Consider the following 24,367-nt stretch of genomic DNA (forward strand, 5'->3'; position numbering starts at 1 on the left):
CACCAAGGCAGATCGATTAAGAGTTTGAGCAGAAATATGTCATATAGGAATTAACTATACACAATAAAACATTAACAAAATGCTGCGTCACATGAATATTTTTTGAAGTAACACCTTTGTGACATGAAAAAAAACACAAGTAATGTAAAAAAAAAACTTGTTTACTTTTTGATATTAAAATAAAACAAGGCAGTTTGGCTTATGAAGATTAAGTCTAATAAACAAGCGTTGTTCTTCTCTTTGTTCCGTGCAACAGTTTGGCCAACAAAAATAAAGAGTGACACCTCTCACATCGAATACACAATCTTCACAGCCTTCGTTCAGTTCGATGAGATGACAAAACATTTTAGCTAGTATTTATGTTGTTTGAACACAACAGTTTGCGGTTAAATAAAGGGTTTGTTTATTTTTTGGTTGCCTGCTTGTCCTGATACCAATATTTTGGTACCGGTACCAAAATGTATTTCGATACTTTCCTAAATAAAGGGTACCAAAAAAATGTTTTATTTTTGTCTTTATTTTAACAAAGAATATAACGGTATATTAAACATATGTTTCTTATTGCAATTTTGTCCTTAAATAAAATAGTTAACATACTAAAGTTAAAGTACCAATGATTGTCACACACACACTAGGTGTGGTGAAATTTGTCCTCTGCATTTGACCCATCCCCTTGTTCACCCCCTGGGAGGTGAGGGGAGCAGTGGGCAGCAGCGGTACCGCCCCCGGGAATCACTTTTGGTGATTTAACCCCCAATTCCAACCCTTGATGCCGAGTGCCAAGCAGGGAGGTAATGGGTCCCATTTTTATAGTCTTTGGTATGACTCGGCCGGGGTTTGAACTCACAACCTACCGATCTCAGGGCGGACACTCTAACCACTAGACCACTGAGTAGGTAGACAACTTGTCTTTTAGTAGTAAACAAACAAAGGCTCCAAATTAGTCTGCTGATGTATGCAGTAACATATTGTGTCATTTATGCTATTATTTTGTCACCAAAAAAAACGAAAAAAGATTTGGTGTAGCTAAAAAATATCGATGTAATCATAGTAGTATTGACTAGATACGCTCCTGTACTTGGTATCATTACAGTGAATGTTAGGTGTAGATACGCTCCTGTACTTGGTATCATGGCATTTGTTTACATTGAGGAGTGCTATATTTTGTCAGCGGTGATGCCGGTGAGCTATTGATTGATTGAAACGTTTGTTAGTAGATTGCACAGTACAGTACATATTCCGTACAATTGACCACTAAATGGTAACACCCGAATAAGTTTTTCAACTTGTTTAAGTCGGGGTCCACGTTAATCAATTCATGTTAAATTGTAATTGTATCCTCCTACGGTGTGTAGTGAGGCATGTTTAGCTATTCCTCGTCCTGCAGTGATGATACTTGTAAGAAACGTACTTCATTTGTCATCATGGAGGCGAGGATTAGTGATTTAGAAGTAGCTAAAACACTGCAGACTGCGGCAGGACGTTAGCCGCTACCTAGCTAGCCATGTCTTAAAGCACCTCTTCCTGAGGGCGTTTTTCAGTGTTATAACTTCACTTTTATCATTCGTTTTTAAGCCAAAATGCGTCCGTTCTCCCTTTTCTGTCTACACACTGTCTGCTCGTAAGTACTCCGTGTGTGTGTGCGCTGCCGAACATGCTCCTCTGCTCGTAAAACCAGAAATGTGACGACGACGCGCCGTCATGCCTGTTAAAAAAAGAGGGGGGTGAACAGGTACTTTTTAGAGGCGGTATAGTACCGAATATGATTCATTAGTATTGTAGTACTATACTAATACCGGTATACCATACAACCCTACGTTACACCTAAACATGCATAGATTTTCCTATGCTTCCTGTGCACTTCCCTGCTGCACTATTGCTTCATTTTTGTTTGTAAATACATTTTGCCTGCACTTTTCTTGCTGTCTCTGCATCTCGGGGTCCTGCAAGCACAACACCCAAATCTAAATTATGATTTTTTTTTTTGTTTCAACGCCATCACAGTATCGGCATACCAATATAATAATGTGAGCCTTTTATAGCATATCGTATCATGAGGAGTCCTGAGATTTCCCGCCCGAATTGACACCGTAATTACAAGAAAACCTGAGAGAGGTAAATTTTTCGACGTCAGATCAAACCATGTTTCACCTGTATCTAGTCCACATTGCAATTCAAATGTATCTCCACTTGTCTTGTCTGGGCATGACATCAAAGTTACCTCTCATATCAAAGTGCTGAAATTGGATCGAATGGACGCGGTTCACTTATGGTGCGCCAGGCCTTTTAAAGATAGCACACCCTCCACGAGGAGGGCTTCAGGCTTAAGTAGAGCACCTTGCTGATGTCGGCCCAAAGGAACAAAACATCAATACCACAGACACAGGCCTTCACTTATTGATTTTTGCTGATGACCGTCATTTAAGCCCTGGTGGAGGTAGGCATCTTGCATGAATGGTGTTGCGGTTTTTGGTGTAGAAATGAGTACGAATCGAACATATTTCACTTAATAGCTCGTTACATCACCGTTTGCATACCTGTACAACCCGTTAATCCTAAAACCAGTGCTGCAACCTAAGAGACTTAGTCGCAAACAGCCATCCTTTAAAGCAGGGGTGTCAAACTTGTTTTCATTGAGGGCCGTTTGTAAAAGTGAATATGTATTTGCTTATGCATTTTATTTTATTTTTTTTTTTGCATAAACTGTAAAAAAAAAAAAAAAAAAAAATCTAGATTTTACAGTAATAAAAACTGGCAACTCGGTCAAATTTTAATGTAAAATTTACAGTGTTTTTTTTTTTTTTACAACATTACTGTAAATGGAAAAACAGTACCACTGTTTTTTTGACAAAAAAGGTATCATGGTTGCCGGAGTTTTACTGTAAAATGTACAGTTGTTTTGTTTTTTTTTACAACATATTACGGTAAATGGAAAAACGGTACCACTGATTTTTACGAGAAAAAAAGGTATGATAGTCGCCGGAATTTTACTGTAACATGTACTGTAATTTTTTTTTATTCTGGCAGTTTAGCTGCTAGGTTTTTACCATGAAAAAAATGTGGTACAGTTTTTCCATTTACAGTACGAATAATATATGAATTTGCCTATGCATTTGAATTTTATATATGTTTGACGTACATTGTAGAAAAATCTATACAGTACAGTTAAAAAAAAAACTGCCAACTTAGTCACCAGAATTTTACTGTAAAGTATACAGTGTGTTTTTTTTACAACATTACTGTAAATGGAAAAACAGTACCACTGTTTTTTTGACAAAAAAGGTATCATAGTTGCCGGAGTTTTACTGTAAAATGTACAGTTAGTTTTTTTTTACAACATATTACGGTAAATGGAAAAACAGTAACACTGTTTTTTACGAGAAAAAGAAGGTATGATAGTCGCCGGAATTTTACTGTAACATGTAATGTAATTTTTTTTTAATTCTGGCAGTTTAGCTGCTGGGTTTTTACCATGAAAAAAATGTGGTACAGTTTTTCCATTTACAGTACGAATAATATATGAATTTGCCTATGCAGTTGATTATTATATATGTTTGACGTACATTGTAGAAAAATCTGTACAGTACGGTACAGTACAGTTAAAAAAAAACAACTGCCAACTTAGTCACCAGAATTTTACTTTAAAGTATACAGTGTGTTCTTTTACAACATATTATTGTAAATGGAAAAAACAGTACCACTTTTTTATTTTTTCAAATCAAATTTAAAAAATGTGGTGCTGTTTTTGTATTTGGGGTAACACCCCGTAAAAAATGTGGATTTTATGGTCAAAAAAACGTTTGATCAGTCCACAGAATTTTAGCATTAAAAAAAATAAGGGTATTGAGTTTTTTGAATTTATAAAATATATAATATATAAAATAATATATATTTATATGCTGTAAAAAAAAAATTTTTTTTTTCCCTGTAAAATCTATTGTCATTTTTACAGTGCACACTTTGATGAATAACTTTGAAATAATAAGTTAAGCAGATATTTGTTGTTTAAAAAAATATATAGTATAGTATTTGTTGCAATATTGGATACTACTAAAGTTTATAAGGTATACAGTTTAATGCAGTACATATTTTTGTTCTGTCAAAAGGGAAATAAAAAAAATAAGAAAAGATAATGTACTTTATTGACACATAGTTGCGGGCCACATCAAATTATGTGACGGGCCAGATCTGGCCCCCGGGCCTTGAGTTTGTTACATGTGCTTTAAAGTTTATACAGGATCAGGCTTGCTCACATTAGGGTTTTATGCTGCCGATTCTGATACCGATCATCCATGAGCGAGATCGGAAGATATTAATACCAATCACCTGTATTAAAGTTAAAGTACCAATGATTGTCACACACACACTAGGTGTGGCGAAATTATTCTCTGCATTTGACCCATCACCCTTGATCACCCCCTGGGAGGTGAGGGGAGCAGTGGGCAGCAGCGGTGGCCGCGCCCGGGAATCTTGTTTGGTGATTTAACCCCCAATTCCAACCCTTGATGCTGAGTGCCAAGCAAGGAGGTAATGGGTCCCATTTTTATAGTCTTTGGTATGATTCGGCCGGGGTTTGAACTCACAACCTACCGATCTCAGGGCGGACACTCTAACCACTAGGACTGTACATTTGTCCATTTATTTATGGTGAGTGCTATTGGCAGTTTAACAATATCATCACAATATTTCAACACATTCAAGTCAGTAGTACACAATAACTTAACAAAAGCAAAAACAATTGTCTACTACTTTTTGAAATCCTTTGGTTTTTGCCCTCAAAGTCGCTCCCTCAAAAATGTTCCCTGAATTTTTAAACCTGAATAAAAACGACATAAATCATATTGAGAAAATAAAAACATTTAATATAAATGATATACTGAAACTACCCTTGCTATCCTCTTACGTGTCGTGTACTGACTGTGACAATCCTGACACGGCAACAGTTGTTATATTATTCTCTCTGGACTCTTATTTTGTTAATTTCCTGTTAATAGCTGCAATTTGTTTCCATCTATACTTCTTAAACTTTACTAAGCATTTCTTGGTGTTTGTTGTTTCAAGCGAGCTTAGCTATTAGCTTGTCTGCTCCTGGCTAGCTTTCCGTGTGTCATATGTTTAGCCTCGTCCTCCAGTGATAATGTTACTTAAAGGGGAACTGCAATTTGCCTATCACTCATCATTATACAAGCGCACAAAAGGGTTTTTTTTGGGTTTTTTTAATGCATTTTCACGAGTAAATAAATGCTAGAAAAAGCCAACTAACGATAGAGGTAATTAGATTGGGCAGGTAAAAAAAAAAAAAAAAGTATTAATTGCATTTTGAAGTTGACCAAACTCTCGATTTATGGCCACAACCTTCTCCTAACAAGTGAGGGGTATGATTTATAATCTATAATTCATTTTACCAACTCTGAGGTGATGCAGCAGCTCACCGGCTCAATATGTCAATAGCAGCATAAGCTAGTTACCGCTCTGGGAACACGGGGCAGCTAAAAGTAGTTCCTCTGTGTTAACGCTTATAATAGCAATACCGCTAATTCTTTAATATTCAGATTACGACATGTAAATGCAGTATTAAGGGTGTTTTTTGGATGTTTTTAGAGGGCTTTATGGCCGCAATAGATTACTCCCATGAGCTAAATTGCTAGCCGCTGTGTTCTGCCGTATATTTCAAGTTAGAATACATTAAAAAAGAAAGACGTCTTATTTTACATAGGCAAAATCACCCCCACCCAAAAAATTGTCGTTGCCCTTTAAGAAACTAGAAAATGCAGTTTATTTGTCGTTACGAAGGTGATTGTGTGTGGAGGCACATTATTAGCTGCTTGTCAGTCGTGGGCCCAAAAATAGTGTCAATCAGTGTTTGTGTGGCATTCAAACATATAAAGACATACTTTTTCACGAAAATCGTCCGATACTGATCGGCGGCGTATCAATCGGCGGCCTATCGATCTGCACTTCCCTGTTGTGTGTGTGTGTGTGTGTGTGTGTGTGTGTGTGTGTGTGTGTGTGTGTGTGTGTGTGTGTGTGTGTGTGTGTGTGTGTGTGTGTGTGTGTGTGTGTGTGTGTGTGTGTGTGTGTGTGTGTGTGTGTGTGTGTGTGTGTGTGTGTGTGTGTGTGTGTGTGTGTGTGTGTGTGTGTGTGTGTGTGTGTGTGTTTTGAGTATATATAATAATATATGTACATATTTATATATGTATATGTGTGTGTGTGTTTATTTATTTATTTATTTATTTATTAATCAACATACACTACCGTTCAAAAGTTTGGGGTCACATTGGAATGTCCTTATTTTTGAAGGAAAAGCACTGTACTTTTCAATGAAGATAACTTTAAACTAGTCTTAACTTTAAAGAAATACACTCTATACATTGCTAATGTGGTAAATGACTATTCTAGCTGCAAATGTCTGGTTTTTGGTGCAATATCTACATAGGTGTATAGAGGCCCATTTCCAGCAACTATCACTCCAGGGTTCTAATGGTACAATGTGTTTGCTCATTGGCTCAGAAGGCTAATTGATGATTAGAAAACCCTTGTGCAATCATGTTCACACATCTGAAAACAGTTTAGCTCGTTACAGAAGCTACAAAACTGACCTTCCTTTGAGCAGATTGAGTTTCTGGAGCATCACATTTGTGGGGTCAATTAAACGCTCAAAATGGCCAGAAAAAGAGAACTTTCATCTGAAACTCGACAGTCTATTCTTGTTCTTAGAAATGAAGGCTATTCCACAAAATTGTTTGGGTGACCCCAAACTTTTGAACGGTAGTGTACATTCTCACTGTCACAGTTCAGTAGTATTCCAAAAGGCTACTGAATGTTTGTGCTTGTTGGTTGTTGACCTTGGCTTGAAAAACATTCTGTTGATTCATACAGTATGCATACTTGATGTGATTTACCACACAGACTCTATGCCTTTCACAACCCTAATCATGAGCTTTCTGAGTTGAGCGGTTTTACATAGCTTACATAAAGTGGCTGCCTGGTTTAATCACAATTGATCAGGTCAGAGTCCAGACGCACACGGGTCAAGGTATTGCTGGTAATTGGAAAGCCTTCTACAGAACTCTTACAACACTTATGGCGTTTTTTTAAACTTGAACGACCAACTTTATTCCGAGGTGAAAAATCGGATTATCCGGACGAAGCTCCCAAACAATGTTTTCTACTGAAAGATCAGCCATCCTGACCTTGCAAGACCAGGGGGCTTAGAACAGTGTCTGCATGGACATGTTCACGGACATAAACAAGTTGGATTAGATTACAGTCTGAGTCGTTGTATACTGTTTACGTGGAAGGCAAAAGTATGTTATGTGCAGGCCTTAAACATAAGGAAATATGGTCACGAAAGCTATTAAAAACATTTATGCATAATGTATATATTACAGTGGAACCTTTTTAAGATTGTGAAAAATTGTTTTTAGATACTGGTCAACCTCTGACAAGTTCATAGTACCTCGCAAAACTGAGTGCACTTCTCACATTTCAGCCAGAACATGTGCCTTCTTGAACAGAGCGACCTTGCGACCACAGCAGTAACTCAGTCCTCCACTGCACAGGGTTGTCAACCCATGGTTTTCTTTGTGACTTTGGTTCCAAATCCCAGAGAGAAAATGTACAGCTACACGGTCCTCTTATGTAATTCCACAATGTTTCCTGACCTTTCTCAGAATCATCCTCACACCACAAGGTGAGATAGTGGGGCGCAAAGGTGACAAGGCAAGGCAACTTTATTTGTATAGCGCTTTTCATACACAAGGCAGACTCAAAGTGCTTCACAGACAACAAAGTGAAATGAAAGAAAATAAAAGCAAAATTAAAATGCAGACAATAAAAATAAAAACAGTGCGGACGTTAAAAGTTAAAAGAATTAGCTGAAAGCTAAGGTGAACATAAAAGTCTTCAGTCTAGTTTTAAAAGTAGTCAGAGTTGGGTAAAGTCTGACATCTTCAGGTAGTTTATTCCAGCTATTTGTTGCATAGTGACTGAATGATGCTCTCCCTTGATTTGAGTTTACTCTGGGAACCACTAACAGATTGGTCTCAGAAGATCTTAGTGATCTAGAGGGCTTATATAGTGGGAGCATATCAGTGATATACTTCGGCCCTAGACCATGTAGTGATTTATATGTGAGCAGGAATATTTTTAAATCGATTCTCTGATGTACAGGGAGCCAATGTAAGGATTTAAGAATTGGTGTAATGTGCTCACATTTTTTGGTCTTTGTTAGAACTCTAGCAGCAGCGTTCTGAACAAGCTGTAGCTGCCTGACAGTTTTTTTGGGAAGACCTACAAGGAGACCATTACAATAGTCTAGCCTACTGGTAATAAAGGCATGTACAAGTTTGTCTAAGTCTTGAGCTGACATGAGCCCTCTAAGTCTTTTTACATTTTTGAGGTGATAGTAGGCCGATTTTGTTACTGATGTGATTGATCTGACAGATGGTTATATAAAGTATCCAATGATCAAACAGTGGTCTCTTTCTCTGAAGGTTGTGTGTTTGAAAAATAATCTTTCTTTCAGTCAATTGAGAACAAAATAATTTAGAACCGTTTATATAATGTGGATTTTTTTGTTGTTTACATCCAATTTTGTTCCATTAAAATATAATTATGGACTGTCCATATCTGTGTATCTGTAATTTCCCACAATGTGTAGTACTGAGAATGACAATAATATGTGATGTCTACTCACTTTTTACCATTTTTACCTACAGAAAAATAACAATGTAATGGATTGAAGAAATAGTTACTTCACTAGTTTGAAGTAAGATTTTAACACTCTTAACTAGAGGTGGGGGAAATAAATAGATTTTTAGATGCATTGCAATCTGGACATGGAGGATAATAAAATTGATTAGTAAACGTCAAATATTGATGTATTTTTGGTAAATAAAGTAATGTAGACAGTTCTAAAATTTGGCTGATTGCAGCGAGCCACCTCACCAAGTGATCCAACCAATTCCTTTATTTTAGGGCAGTTTTGCACACATTTCCATTAATTGAATGAATGTGTTAATTAATTTAACTGTTTCTTATTACAAATGCACTATTTTTTTTGAAGTCGCAAACGCTTATTCAGTGAAACGAAAAGAAATGTAAAACTGCATCAATATACATAAATTAAAGATGCATCAATAATTGATTTTTAATCGAATTGGAGCTCCTGAATCGTGAGGTGCCCAAAGATTACCACCTCCTACTTTTAACTAACTAAGCTAAAGTCTATACACTTTATTATCCAGAACCCCTAAAACTACCCTGCTTTTTCTCACATACTTATTTGTCCTCATTTGTTCTTTGCTGTTTGTCTTCCACCTCCAGTTTCTCAGAATTGCCTCAAAGGACTTATGTTATGGTTCCTTGTGTTTGGATTCAATTTGGTCCGTTCAGCTCTTCCTTGAAGATAAAATTAACCTTGTGCTTGCTGTCTTTAGGAAGAACCACCTTCCTTAACCGACCCTCTCCTCTGTCGTCTTTAGGTGAGGGATGGAGATGAGAGAGTTGACCGTGGTTGCCGGAAGCTTTGTCAGTTTCCAGCTACTGTTCTCTGTGGCCAGTCCTTTACTCTCTTCCGCCATCGCGCCGAGTTATGGATTGTTACCTCCCACCAAGCACACAGAGTGGAACTCCAGGTGAGTCACGGGAACCAGAGATGTTCACAAGTCATTTTTCTGTGGGTCTCAGTCCAGTCCCAAGTAATTAAGTCCAAGTCCATCTTACACATGTAATGAGCACACTAAGGTTGTCTCAATTACCAATATTTTGATACCGGTACTAAAATGTATTTCGATACTTTTCTAAATAAAGCCAACTACAAAAAATTGCATTATTGCCTTTATTTTAACAAAAAATTTTAAGGTACATTAAACATGTTTCTTATTGCAATCGAATAACAATTTAGTCCTTAAATAAAATAGTGAACACACTAGACAACTTGTGTTTTATTAGTAAGTAAGCAAACAAAGGCTCTTAATTAGTCTTCTGACGTATGCAGTAACATATTGTGTCATTTATCATTCTATTATTCTGTCAAAATTATAAAGGACTAGCTGTAAAAATGTATTAATAATCTCCTTTTATTTACTGTTAATATCTGCTTGTTTTTTGTTTTAACATGTTCTTTATACACTTCTGTTAAAATGTAATAATCACTTATTCTTCTGTTGTTTGATACTTTACATTAGTTTTGGATGATGCAACAAATGTATGTATCGATCCAATACCAAGTAGTTACAGGATCATACATTGGTCATATTCAAAGTCCTCATGTGTACAGGGACATATTTCCTGAGTTTATAAACAGAAGAAGAATTTTAAAAAAAGAAAAAAATGATTTTGTGATGATAAAAAATATCGATGTAATCATTGTAGTATGGACTAGATAGGCTCTTGTACTTGGTATCATTACAATGAAAGTCAGGTGTAGATCCACCTGTGGCATTTGTTTACATTCAAGAGCGCAGCCTGTTAGCGGTTAGCTATCGTATCCTCCTACAGTGTGTAGTGAAGCATGTTTAGCTATTACTCGTCCTGCAGTGATGATACTTGTAAAAAAAAAACGTACTTCATTTGTCACCATGGTGGTGAGGATTAGGGATTAAAAAGTAGCTAAAACACTGCCGACTGTAGATGGATGTTAGCTGCTAGCTAGCTAGCCATGTTTAAAACACCTCTTGTAGAGCTTCGTTTTAGTGTTATAGCTTCACATTTAACATTAGTTTTTAAGCCAAAATGTGTCCATTCTCCCTTTTCTGTCTACACACTGTCTGCTTGGAAGTACTCCGTGACTGTGCGCTGCCGAGCATGCTCCTCTGCTCGTAAAACCAGCAATGTCACGACGTTGACAACGTCATGCCTGTTGATAAAGGAAAAAAAGGGGTGGGACCGATACTTTTCAGAGGGTTATAATACCGATTATGATTATTAGTATTATGATAATAAGGGACGGCGTGGCGAAGTTGGTAGAGTGGCTGTGCCAGCAATCGGAGTGTTGCTGGTTACTGGGGTTCAATCCCCACCTTCTACCATCCTAGTCACGTTCGTTGTGTCCTTGGGCAAGACACTTCACCCTTGCTCCTGATGGCTGCTGGTTAGCGCCTTGCATGGCAGCTCCCGCCATCAGTGTGTGAATGTGTGTGTGAATGTGGAAATACTGTCAAAGCGCTTTGAGTACCTTGAAGGTAGAAAAGCGCTATACAAGTATAACCCATTTATCATTTATCATTTATCATTAGTATCGCGGTACTTTACTCGTACCGGTATACCGTACAACCCTAGTTGCCGGTCATGTACAGTAAAGACAGGGTAGTGGTATCCTCATGATTCGGTGCGTACATTTTAGTATTAGAGCCACGGTTTGGTTAATTTTCGGTACAGTTAAGGAACAAAATGCAAATCTCTAAATTGCTTAGCTTTTGGGTTCAATGATTTTCAAAATGAATCTGCTGGGGGGTCATTCTCCAATGAATACCATCCTAAAGTACTGAATAAAAGTTTAGTCCAAAATAAAGTCTTTCTTGTCACAAAGGTGGAACACAGAATGTACACTTCCTGGCCTCACTTAAATATGGATAGATTGGGTAATCAGTGCAGAGCTTTCGGTTTGTTACAGCTGCTTACCAATTCGAATGCAATACATATTCATTATACACCGAGTCAGCATGTATGCGCAAAAGAATGCTTTCCTTTGACTTTCATAAGTGATGTCACAAACACTGTGTACAACACAATAAATGGTATGTTTGAAAAGTATCTTAAATGGTACAAAATTAAAGGGTTTTTGAACAATTTTGCTCCATATATTTTTTTAATTGCACTGTGAACTAACAGTTTTTAACAAAACCGATGATATCAATGATTAATACTGTCTTTAAATTGACAATGACTCACAATTGATAACAAAAACAAGCTCACGAAAAATGAGTGGCATATCTTTAAAAAGCAAAAAAACAAGACCAGAGATAATGGCGTTTAACATGATAACGCTCATACTGCTTATCACGCTGAGATAACAGGATAACCATCCGTGCAAATAGAAACTTGCACAACTGAACAATTCAGGTGCCTGATGATAAAGTTTGACGTGGTCAATCTAGCGTAATTTATCAGTCTCCCACTGACGTTGCATTTTGTGATGTGGTTGGACCTTGACTAAACTCTCCAACTGCTGACATTTCTTTAGGCAGGTTGCCGCGTGTTTGTCAGTCAGGCCCACTTTCCTATGATTCGTTTAACGGAAATGCAAACATTGCGCATATCATTCTACAGAAGTGATTGCCCCAAAAAAACAGTTCCACGAATTGGGGACTCAGCCTCCATGCTGCAAAATGATCCGTCATGGTGCCAGAGACAGTTGTGTGTTCCAGCACATTGATAAAGAATTTGAGAAACTTTATTGAATTCAAGAAATAACTTGTAGCAAAGTTTAATAATTCACATTATTATTCTTTAGAACATTTTGTTTTGATTATTTTAGGTGTCTGGAACAGCTTAGTTAAGGGGTGCCCACACTTTTTCTGCAGGCGAGCTACTTTTCAATTGACCAAGTGAAGAGGATCTACCTCATTCATGTATATTATTTATTTATTTATGAAAGAGAGGTTTTTGTTAACAAATGAAATGTGCTTAATGATAATACAAGCATGTTTAACACATGTAGATTCCTTTCTTTCATGAAGACAAGAATACAAGTTGGTGTATTACCTGATTCTGATGACTTGCATTGATTGGAATCAGACAGTAGTGATGATAACGTCTACATTTTCAAATGGAGGAGAAAAAAAGTCCTCCTTTCTGTCCAATACCACATGAAAGTGGTTGGTTTTTGCCATCTTATTTGTGCATACTCCTTTTTATACACTTTACAAGAAATACATTGGCGGCAAACTCCGTAGCTTGCTAGCTTGTGCACGCCAGCTTTGTGAGACTCTTATTTTGTTAGCGCAGGCTTTATTGTGAAGATAGGAAAGTCGGTCTTTAGAGTTTTGACGGCAGGTACGGCGCGAGAGTGTTGAAATAAAAAGTGTTTCTCGCCTTCCTGTCGGTCATTTTTTCTTAATATAGTAAATAGGTTATACTTCTATAGCGCTTTTCTACCTTCAAGGTACTCAAAGCACTTTGACACTATTTCCACATTCACCCATTCACACACACATTCACACACTGATGGTGGAAGCTGCCATTCAAGGTGCTAACCACGACCAATCAGGAGCAAGGGTGAAGTGTCTTGCTCAAGGACACAACGGACGTGACTCGTTTGGTAGAAGCTGGGGATCAAACCAGGAACCCTCAGGTTGCTAGCACGGCCACTCTCCCAACCGCGCCACGCCGTCCCAATAATAAGTCTAATAATGATCTGGCAGCAGCTAGCGTCATCTCACAAGACCATCGGGTGCCGTGAATGTCAATCAAGTGTCGGAAGTGACGTCATAGTGAAGATTGACGATCGCAAATTTTTTTAATGCCTGGCTGGCGATCGACTGACACACCCTCCGCCATCGACCGGCAGCTCGCGATCGACGTAATGGGCACCCTGGTTCAGTTGGATTCACAACGTTTCAAATGGGTAAAAATTGCTTTGGTTTTTGTCTGAACCATTGGAATGGGTTAAAGGCCTACTGAAATGAGATTTTCTTATTTAAACGGGGATATCAGATCCATTCTTTGTGTCATACTTGAACATTTCGCGATATTGCCATATTTTTGCTGAAAGGATTTAGTAGAGAACATCGATGATAAAGTTTGCAACTTTTGGTCTCTAAAAAAAAAAGCCTTGCCTGTACTGGCAGTAGCGTGACGTCGCAGGTTGAAGGGCTCCTCACATCTGCACATTGTTTACACCAGCAGGGAGAGCGATTCTGACCGAGAAAGCGACGATTACCCCATTAATTTGAGCGAGGATGAAAGATTCGTGGATGAGGAAAGTGACAGTGAAGGATTAGAGTGCAGTGCAGGACGCCAGGGTGTATCTTTTTTCACTCTGACCGTAACTTAGGTACAAGGGCTCATTGGATTCCACACTTTCTCCTTTTTCTATTGTGGATCACGGATTTTTATTTTAAACCACCTCGGATACTATATATCCTCTTGAAAATGAGTCGTGAATGCGAAATGGACATTCACAGTGACTTTTATCTCCACGACAATACATCGGTGAAGCACTTTAGCTTCGGAGCTAACGTGATAGCATCGTGCTTAACTGCAGATAGAAACAGAAGAAACATGCCCCTGACTGGAAGGATAGACAGAAGATCAACAATACTATTATTACTTCTACTAACAGGAGACACCGAACCAAACCCTGGACCTGTAACCACACGGTTAATGCTGTCCAGCCTGGCGAAGCCTAGCAATGCTGTTGCTAACGACGCCATTGAAGCTAACTTAGCTACGGGACCTCGACAGAGCTATGCTAAAAACATTAGCTCTCCACCTACGCCAGCCCTCATCTGCTCATCACGACCTGTGCTCACCTGGGTTCCAGCGATCGACGGCGCGACGAAGGACTTCACCCGATCATCGGTGCGGTCGGCGGCTAGCATCGGATAGCGCGTCTGCTATCCAACTCAAAGTCCTCCTGGTTGTGTTGCTGTAGCCAGCCACTAATACACCGATCCCACCTACAGCTTTCTTCTTTGCTGTCTTCATTGTCCATTTAACAAATTGCAAAAGATTTACCAACACAGATGTCCAGAATACTGTGGAATTATGTGGTGAAAACAGACGACTTAAGCTGGCCACCGTGCTATACCAAAATGTCTGATTCAACCCGTGACGTCACGCGCAAACGTCATCATACCGAGACGTTTTCAGCCGGATATTTCGCGGGAAATTTAAAATTGCACTTTATAAGTTAACCCGGCCGTATTGGCATGTGTTGCAATGTTAAGATTTCATCATTGATATATAAACTATCAGACTGCGTGGTCGGTAGTAGTGGGTTTCAGTAGGCCTTTAATAAAGAAAACTGAGGTACCACTTTATTATCAACTCAATAATTATTTACACCTGTTAGTAATGGTTACCACCATAATTACCAACGCAATAATAGAAAGAAAAATAAAGATTTTTAAATAAGTGCAAAGTCGGGAAAGTGTGGGAATAGCAGTGTCGTATTAAGAAGAGTTGGGCTGCCTAAATGTGCTTAGTCCCAGATGAGTGCAGCAGACGTGAAGGGGAAAACATATTCAAGGTGCATTTACTTTGATGGAAGCCTTTTAGAGACCATGTGGTCAAAAGGCCAAAGCCCCAAACTTCAGATTTGTCTAAATCTTACTGGACTTTGTCCTTTTTTAGATAATGAAGACAATATCAACATAGAAATAAAAGTACTTTAAATAGATTTGTACTTTCTGACATAACCAAACTTGTAAGCAAATGGTGTTTTTGATGACGCTGGGAGATACACCCACATATCAAAGCATTGCCTTTCCACACAAATACGGCTATGAGCCGAACGCATCACAGGTTGAAGTTCAAGGGACAGAGCTGCTAGTTATGCAACACCCTACACCGACTCCCCGTTTTCACAGTTAATATTTAAAAGCAAGTGGTTCTTTCTTGGAGTCCGCTACAACTAAAGGGCACGCACTGGTGGATGACTGCACACAGTGCCCAGCCATTGCGTAACCTCCCAGCTTTCAACTTGTTTGTTATGTAACCATTACTCTAAAGTGCCAGGAGGGAGGCAACATGTTCAAAGAAAGACATGCACGTCTAATGAACATAGTAACCACACAGGTGTAGTAGTCTTACCCCTTTTGTTCTGTTCACATTGCATTTCTGAACATTTTTTCACCCGCATATTGACAACTGATTGTTCTTATCTGTCAATGCAGAACTTGCAAGAGTTTGTCGTGCAAACCCAGACACGTCTTTCCATCTTATAATGGTTGTATTTATCCGCGGATAAGACTAGCTTTTAATCATAGGCTGCATATTTGCACAGTAGGACTCATTGTGATTGATGATTCAACCTGTCAGGGATGTCAAACTCATTTTCATCCTGATGAGTGATGGAATTCGGGGCATCAGTTAAAACTGGTAAAGACGCATGAAGGTCTCGCCATAAGTGCATTTGATTATTATATTAAGATAATGTAGGTTTTTAAATCAAAATTCAAGGAAAAATTGTGGTAAGCAGAGTCATGCCTACTGTTAAAGGCCTGCTGAAACCCACTACTACCGACCACGCAGTCTGATAGTTTATATATCAATGATGAAATCTTAACATTGCAACACATGCCAATACGGCTGGGTTAACTTTTAAAGTGCAATTTTATATTTCCCACTAAACTTCCGGTTGGAAACGTCTATGTATGATGACCTATGCGCGTGACGGCACGACGGCAACGGAAGTATTCGTACCCAATGTGTCACCATACAAACTGCTCTGTTTTCATCGAACAATTCCACAGTATTCTGGACATCTGTGTTGGTGAATCTTTTGCAATGTGTTTAATGAACAACGGAGATTGCAAAGAAGAAAGTTGTAGGTGGGATCGGTGTATTAGCGGCTGGCTGTAGCAACACAACAAAGAGGACTTACTTGGATAACAGACATCTGTGATCGGGTGAAGTCCTTCGTCGCGCCGTCGATCGCTGGAACGCAGGTGAGCACGGGTGTTGATGAGCAGATGAGGGCTGGCTGACGTAGGTGGAGCGCTAATGTTTTTATCATAGCTCTGTGAGGTCCGGTTGCTAAGTTAGCTTCAGCGTCGTTAGCAACAGCATCGTTAAGCTTTGCCAGGCTGAGAATTATTAACCGTGTAGTTACATGTCCATGGTTTAATAGTATTGTTGATCTTCTGTCTATCCTTCCAGTCAGGGATTTATTTATTTTGTTTCTATCTGCATTTGAGCCAGATGCTATCACGTTAGCTCAGTAGCTAAAGAGCTTCGCTGATGTATTGTCGTGGAGATAAAAGTCACTGTGAATGTCCATGTCGCGTTCTCTACTCTCATTTTCAAGAGGATATAGTATCCGAGGTGGTTTAAAATACAAATCCGTGATCCAGAATAGAAAAAGGAGAGTGTGTGGAATCCAATGAGACCTTGTACCTAAGTTACGGTCACAGCGAAAAAAGATACACCCTGCACTGCCTCTCTAGTTCTTCACTCTAACGTACCTCATCCACGAATCTTTCATCCTCGCTCAAATTAATGGGGTAATCGTCGCTTTCTCTGTCCGAATCTCTCTCGCTCCATTGTAAACAACGGGGAATTGTGAGGAATCCTTCCTCCTGTGACGTCACGCTACTTCCGGTATAGGCAAAGCTTTTTTTTATCAGCGACCAAAAGTTGCGAACTTTATCGTCGTTGTTCTATACTAAATCCTTTCAGCAAAAATATGGCAATACCGCGAAATGATCAAGTATGACACATAGAATGGATCTGTTATCCCCGTTTGAATAAAACAATTTCATTTCAGTAGGCCTTTAAACTATGGTAAATGTGTTTGTTTTTTTTTTTAATTAAAAAAAAAGGGGTCATCCAACAAAAATATTTGCGTGATTGGAAACATGTTAGAAGTAAGGGTGCAGCCATTATCTACAGTACAATTTGTCGATAATAGTGGATGACGTGACTGAGTGAGTTAACACGATATGTGACGGGCAAGCGACAGGAAGAGAGAAAAATGGCTGTGGCCAAGGGGAAAAACAACACTGCGTACAAAAACATAAAAAGTATGAAAACATTATACCATAAACACGTCAAAAACACGAATTACTTGCTCAATTTTGAAAGCCGACATCCGTTTCATGGCCGATTTCTAAAGTCTGTGATGAGGAAGCATCTGGAGCAGGCATGTCTAAACTACGGCGTTCAGGCCAAATGCGGCCCACTGGCATTTTTAATTTGGCCCCTGAGATAGTACGAGTTCAATAAAAAACTTGACCTGAAGCGTTGTATCCATATCATATACAAATATTCAGTGGTCTCATTGCTGCCATATTGACGCCATCCGGTGGCTAACGAAAGTAACTCTGCCTTTAATTATACTTTCAAGTCAATGAAGTATCGTATTTACATAAGACCCAATCCAAACAACCTTCCCTAGTCAAGATGCAGGGAAAAAATAATCAACCCGTACAAAAATTAAACAAATAACAAACACATAACAAAACCTGCTCATTGAACTTTGTGGCTTTTTATTTTAAAAAAAGTCCAATCAACGTAAAACAAATCAAGATGACACCCATTATCTACTACAATGGATGAAGGTTGAAAAATGCAAAACATTTTCCATACCTATCCATGGTGCTTGATATTTCTGATCGATTTAAATAACTTAAGGAAGTTGTCACATATGTACTCATATACGTATAGGCTTTATATATATATATATATATATATATATATATATATATATATATATATATATATATATATATATATATATATATATATATATATATATATATATATATATATATATATACATATCATTCTCAAATCAAGAACATTGACATTGCTTGGATAATGATTATATTATTTTTTAAGTCCAAAGAAAATCAGTGGTACAATCAAAGGCTTGCTTTTTAAATGAAAAAAAAAGTTGAAGAAGTATTTTTATAAATAAGAGCCATAGATTCATAACCTGATAAGTGGAAAACCGTTGCATTAGTCGTTAGTTGCAGACCTAGGTACAATTGAAGAACAAATACAATTGCAGTACAAATGTCCTGCCAAAATTAAAAGAACAAATGAAAGATAAATAAGTGAATGTTGTTAATGCATTAATGGCTTTAACGAGTCAAAATTCTGTTCATAACTGTCATGAACAGAATTTCTACAGTAGTCTAGGTGTATCCAGGGTGTAGAGCGGTTCTGTTTTGGTGGCTTGCTTTATGCGGGTGATTTTGGCTCCTGGCTTCATTGGACTGTGACCTTCAGCTATCGCTGGATTAGTTTGCACACGAATATGAAGTGGCGAGGATGATAATCGGGACCTCCAAGTCCGAATCGATGGTGCTTGTCTGGAAAAGAGTAGAATGCCATCTCCGGGTCGGGATGAGCTCCTGTTTCGAGAGGAGCACTTTAAAGGCCTACTGAAATGAATTTTTTTTATTTAAATGGGAATAGCAGATCCATTCTATGTGTCATATGTGATCATTTCGCGATATTGCCATATTTTTGCTGAAAGGATTTAGTAGAGAAAATCGACGATAAAGTTCGCAACTTTTGCTCGCTGATAAAAAAAAGCCTAGCCTGTACCGGAAGTAGCGTGACGTCACAGGAGGTAATATTCCTCACAATTTTCCTTTGTTTACAATGGAGCAAGAGAGATTTGGAGCGACGAAGCGACGATTACCCCATTAATTTGAGCGAGGATGAAAGATTCGGGGATGAGGAACGTTAGAGTGAAGAATTAGAGGCAGTGCAGGATGTATCTTTTTTCGCTGTGACCGTAACTTAGGTACAAGCTGGCTCATTGGATTCCACACTCTCTCCTTTTTCTATTGTGGATCACGGATTTTTATTTTAAACCGCCTCGGATACTATATCCTCTTGAAAATGAGAGTCGAGCACGCGAAATGGACATTCACAGTGACTTTTATCTCCACGACAATACATCGGTGACACACTTAGCTACTGAGCTAACGTGATAGCATCGTTCTCAAATGCAGATAGAAACAAAAGACATAAATTCTTAACTGGAAGGATAGACAGAAGATCAACAATACTATTAAACCATGTACATGTAACTACACGGTTAATAATTCTCAGCCTGGTAAAGCTTAACAATGCTGTTGCTAACGACGCTAAGGCTAACTTAGCAACCGGACCTCACAGAGCTATGATAAAAACATTAGCGCTCCACCTACGCCAGCCAGCCCTTGTCTGCTCATCAACAGCCGTGCTCACCTGCGTTCCAGCGATCGACGGCGCGACGAAGGACTTCATCCGTGGGTTTGGCGGCTAGCATCGGCTAGGCGTCTGCTATCCAAGTAAGTAGTCCTTGTTGTGTTGCTACAGCCAGCCGCTAATACACCGATCCCACCTACAACTTTCTTCTTTGCAGCCTCCATTGTTCATTAAACAAATTGCAAAAGATTTACCAACACAGATGTCCAGAATACTGTGGAATTATGAAATGAAAACAGAGCTTGTTGTATAGGATTCTCCGGGCTCCGAATACTTCCCTTGCCCTCGTGACGTCACACGCATACGCCAGCATAATAAAACGTTTTTAACCGGAAGTGTGGCGGGAAATTTAAAATTGCACTTTATAAGTTAACCCGGCCATATTGGCATGTGTTGCAATGTTAAGATTTCATTATCAGACTGCGTGGTCGGTAGTAGTGGGTTTCAGTAGGCCTTTAAGTACCTTGGGGTCCTGTTCACAAGTGAGGAAAGGATGGATACTGAAATCAACCGGCGGATTGGTGTGGCGTTGACAGGGATGCAAACTCTGCATTGGTATGTCGTGGTAAAGAAGGAGCTCAGACAAAAGCTCTCTATCTACCAATCGATTTATGGTCTTACCCTCGCTTATGTTCATGAGCTTTGGGTAGTGACCGAAAGGAGTTTCCTCTTGTCTGTAGGGTGGCTGGGTTTTCCCTTCAAAACAAGGTGAGAAGCTCTGTCATTCGGGAGGTACTGTAAGTAGAGCCGCTGCTCGAGCATCTGGTCAGAATGCTTCTAGGACGCCTCTCTAGGGAAAATTTAGGCAGGAGGGTCTTGGGAAGACAGAGGGTATGCTGGGTCTTAGAAAGGCCTCAAGATCCCGTTAGAGGGAAATCTGGGTGTCTTTGCTTGGGCTGCAGCCTCAGGGACTCGACCATGGTTAAGCTGAAGAAAATGGATGGATGTATGGATGGCTTTAATGATCCCATTCTGTCAACCTTAGGTATACTGCAGATATAAATGCACGGAGCAACCACACCGTCGTATTTGGCATGATGTGCATTATTTTCAGGCTTTTGCTTGCCACGTTATACGAAGTGATGAGTCTGATCTGGCCCACGGGCCCTGACTTTGACACCCATGTCTAGCTAGCAAGTGATAAGAACAGAGACATGACTACAGATTTCTCCGGCTACCCATTTTTTGTTACTAATGCATTCATTTGTATGTGTTCTGTCATAGGTTGGTGTCGACTGTCCACGCTCTGGTTGTGGGATTATTTTGTTTGTACATCCTTTGGTTCGATGACGCAGTCAATGCGAACCCCGTCTGGTAAGAGAAAACAAACAAATGCTGTTGAATATGTGAGATATTACTCGTTAATTCTTGAAAAACAGAAATGCACACAGGCAGTTTGTGTTACGCCGTTTCATGGTTACGACACACACTTGTTTGGTTTGGTTCGTAAATGCGAGACTTCCTTGAGAACTAGTTTGTGCAGGAAGTATTTATCCTATGAAATCAAATAATACATTTAGAAATAATATTTTTCATTAACGTCGCATTAATATTTTCTTAGGGCATTGAATCGATGGCAACTGCACTGTTAGGTCATATCTAGGTCTGACCAAACAAAGTCTATGAGCATGAACTGATAAAGCCTGCTTAGATGAGTGGCCCTGCGATGAGGTGGCGACTTGTCCAGGGTGTACCCCGCCTACCGCCCGAATGCAGCTGAGATAGGCTCCAGCGACCCCAAAAGGGACAAGCGGTAGAAAATGGATGGATGGATAGATGAGTGGCGAAACATCTTCACAGACAAACTGAACAGTCCAGTTGCGATTTGGTTGAATGCCCTGAAAATACAATGAACTGGATGGATGACGACATACATAGACCATTTAATATTTGTATTAAAGTATTTTATTGGGGTTTTACAGTATCAAATCTTATAGTATAATATTATCACAGTATGAAGGTCACGGTTAGTCAAAAAAAAAAAAAGGTTGGCAAAAATGCCAGTGTGTAAAATGAAATGTCAGGAATGTTTAAGATAAACTCACTTACTGTAATTAAACACAAACATATTGATTAAATGTTCTAATTATATTTGTTACTCCAAACAAATATTTTGAAGTGCAGATAATTGTTCTGGAACATCTACTGTTTCAAGCAAATATTTAAAAGAATAACTTACAGTTGATGTCTTTAAAGTAACAATGTAAACATCCAGTGTAACAAGTGTGAAAAAATAATGTACAGTTAATGTCTTTCAACTTTTTTAGCATGGGATGCAGTGTCCTCTACAGTGGTCATTTTTTATGTCAGTCTGGAAGATGTTGTTTCTCAGAAAATAAAAATATAACTTTTGATAATGTAAATACCTCACAAACTGGTGTTTAGCTTCAAATATCTTTTCACTGTGACGGTTTATGAGCTTGCCACCAGAGTGCAGCTGGAATAGGCTCCAGCCCCCCTGCGACATCGAGAGACAAGCGGTAGAAAAATAGACGGTTGGATTGAGGATGTAACAAGTAGCTTTTTAGTTTACTCGTATTTCCTGCGTTGAGTATTTGTTTTGGGGGTGATTTCCCGCTGTGCGGTGCGACTAGGCCGACTGGCTCTGTGTCGCCTCGGGAACGCTCGAAATGAAAGTGGGGTGTTTCGCTTTGCAGAAGGCAGAGTTTCTTACCTCCGCCAAATAAGTTGTGTGTTGGCCTGGGCTCGTTGGTCTGTTTGTTAGCAACATAGCACAACCAGTTATGGACAGATTAAATTTCCAAAAAGTATGAAGACACTTCACTTCCTACTTACTGCGTTCAACTCCCCCACCGCAGAGGATTCCGGGAGATGTAGTTTATTTACAGACCCAGCCAACGCTGAAATGCCAGATAACAACTACACTCTCCCAAGTTTTCGTTTGATCCGTCACTTTGAAAAGAGAAGACTTTGAAACTGAAATACCATGATATTTATAATACCGTTACATCCCTAGTATTTTATGTCCTTCATATGTTTTGTGTACAGTGTAAGCGACTTAGTTCATTTTGATATACAGACCCTTTTCAATAAATTTGAATATTAAGGAAAAGTGTATTTATTTCCATACTTCCATTCAAAAATGTTAAACTTCCATATATTATAGATTCAGGGCCCACAACTGAAACAATTTCAAGTATTTAGTTGTTTATTTATACATTGTGCTTCCAGCTCATAAAACCCATGAAAACAGGATTTCAAAAAATTAGAATACTGTGAAGAAATCACCATTTGGGGACGGCGTGGCGAAGTTGATAGAGTGGCTGTGCCAGCAATCGGAGTGTTGCTGGTTACTGGGGTTCAATTCCCACCTTCTACCTTCCTAGTCACGTCCGTTGTGTCCTTGGGCAAGACACTTCACCCTTTGCCTCTGATGGCTGCTGGTTAGCGCCTTGCATGGCAGCTCCCGCCATCAGTGTGTGAATGTGTGTATGAATGGGTAAATGTGGAAATACTGTCAAAGCGCTTTGAGTACCTTGAAGGTAGAAAAGCGCTATACAAGTATAACCCATTTATCATTTATTTATTACCATTTACTTACCAGATTCCTGAATCTTCTATGTTTGATAATACGCCGAAGCCCACGGTCAGCTCTTCTGCTGGTGCATCTTCTCCTGCCACATTTTGCCCTTCCACTACACTTTCCATTGATATGCTTGGACACAGCACTCTGTACAGCCAGCCTCCTGAGCTATGAACTTGTGTGGCTTACATCCCGTGGAGGGTATCAATGATGCTCTTCTGGCCAGTTGTCAAGTCTGCAGTCTTACCCATATTGATCCGATCTGAGACGATTGAACCAAAGTGAAGCAATTTAATGACAACCTGTGCAGGTGCTTTGAGTTTAGTAGATGAGTAGTGTGTGACATCCAGTTTAAAACATTCATGATTTCTTCACAGTATTCACATTTTTTGAAATCCTGTTTTCGTGGGTTTTGTGAGCTGGAGGCTAGGGTTGGGTATCGTTTGAATTCGAACGATTCCGATTCCGGTTCCGGTTCTTTGTTTCGATTCCGATTCCTGACTATCCTCGGTTCCGATTCTTTTAAGAGGCAGGGTCAAAAAAAAGTTTTGGATATTTTAAATGAGCTAGCTAACCTACAGTCTTTCTGAATGAAATAGTCTGACATTCTCCATCAATTTTAATTCTATTAACTTTTTATGAACTTTACTATAAATTCCTCACAGGGCTGTTTTCAACTAGAATATAAATATCAAATCTATGAACTTGAATATAAATATGATAAATTATGAATACATTTTCCCAGGGGTACACTTTCCTCAAGAGAGCTTTATTTTTGAAAACCTCATGAAAACACATTTACACACACAAGTGTATGATGCTGCAGGTACTTAAAAATGTTACCGTGCTCCCACTGATGGGCTAACCTGGTGCAGAAAAGCAAATAAACAATAAGAAACAACTTGCAAAACCCAGTCCAGATTAGCAGCAGGTACAGTATAAAATCAGAGA

The 24,367-nt window shown here is 39.0% G+C and overlaps 1 protein-coding gene across 2 annotated transcripts in view; it reads left to right on the forward strand.

Annotated features, from left to right (window-relative positions):
- Nucleotides 1–24,367, forward strand: part of tlcd4b (TLC domain containing 4b) — a 65,767-nt gene that overhangs the window by 22,250 nt on the left and 19,150 nt on the right. For both annotated transcript variants that reach the window (XM_062036437.1, XM_062036438.1), the window contains exons 2-3: nucleotides 9,486–9,638; nucleotides 21,097–21,186. In XM_062036437.1, coding sequence (XP_061892421.1) covers nucleotides 9,493–9,638; nucleotides 21,097–21,186 — 236 coding nt within the window. In that variant the 5' untranslated portion in view covers nucleotides 9,486–9,492. The remainder of the gene's footprint in view (nucleotides 1–9,485; nucleotides 9,639–21,096; nucleotides 21,187–24,367) is intronic.

The sequence above is a fragment of the Entelurus aequoreus genome, linkage group LG25, assembly GCF_033978785.1.
Source record: "Entelurus aequoreus isolate RoL-2023_Sb linkage group LG25, RoL_Eaeq_v1.1, whole genome shotgun sequence".
Lineage (NCBI taxonomy): Eukaryota > Metazoa > Chordata > Actinopteri > Syngnathiformes > Syngnathidae > Entelurus > Entelurus aequoreus.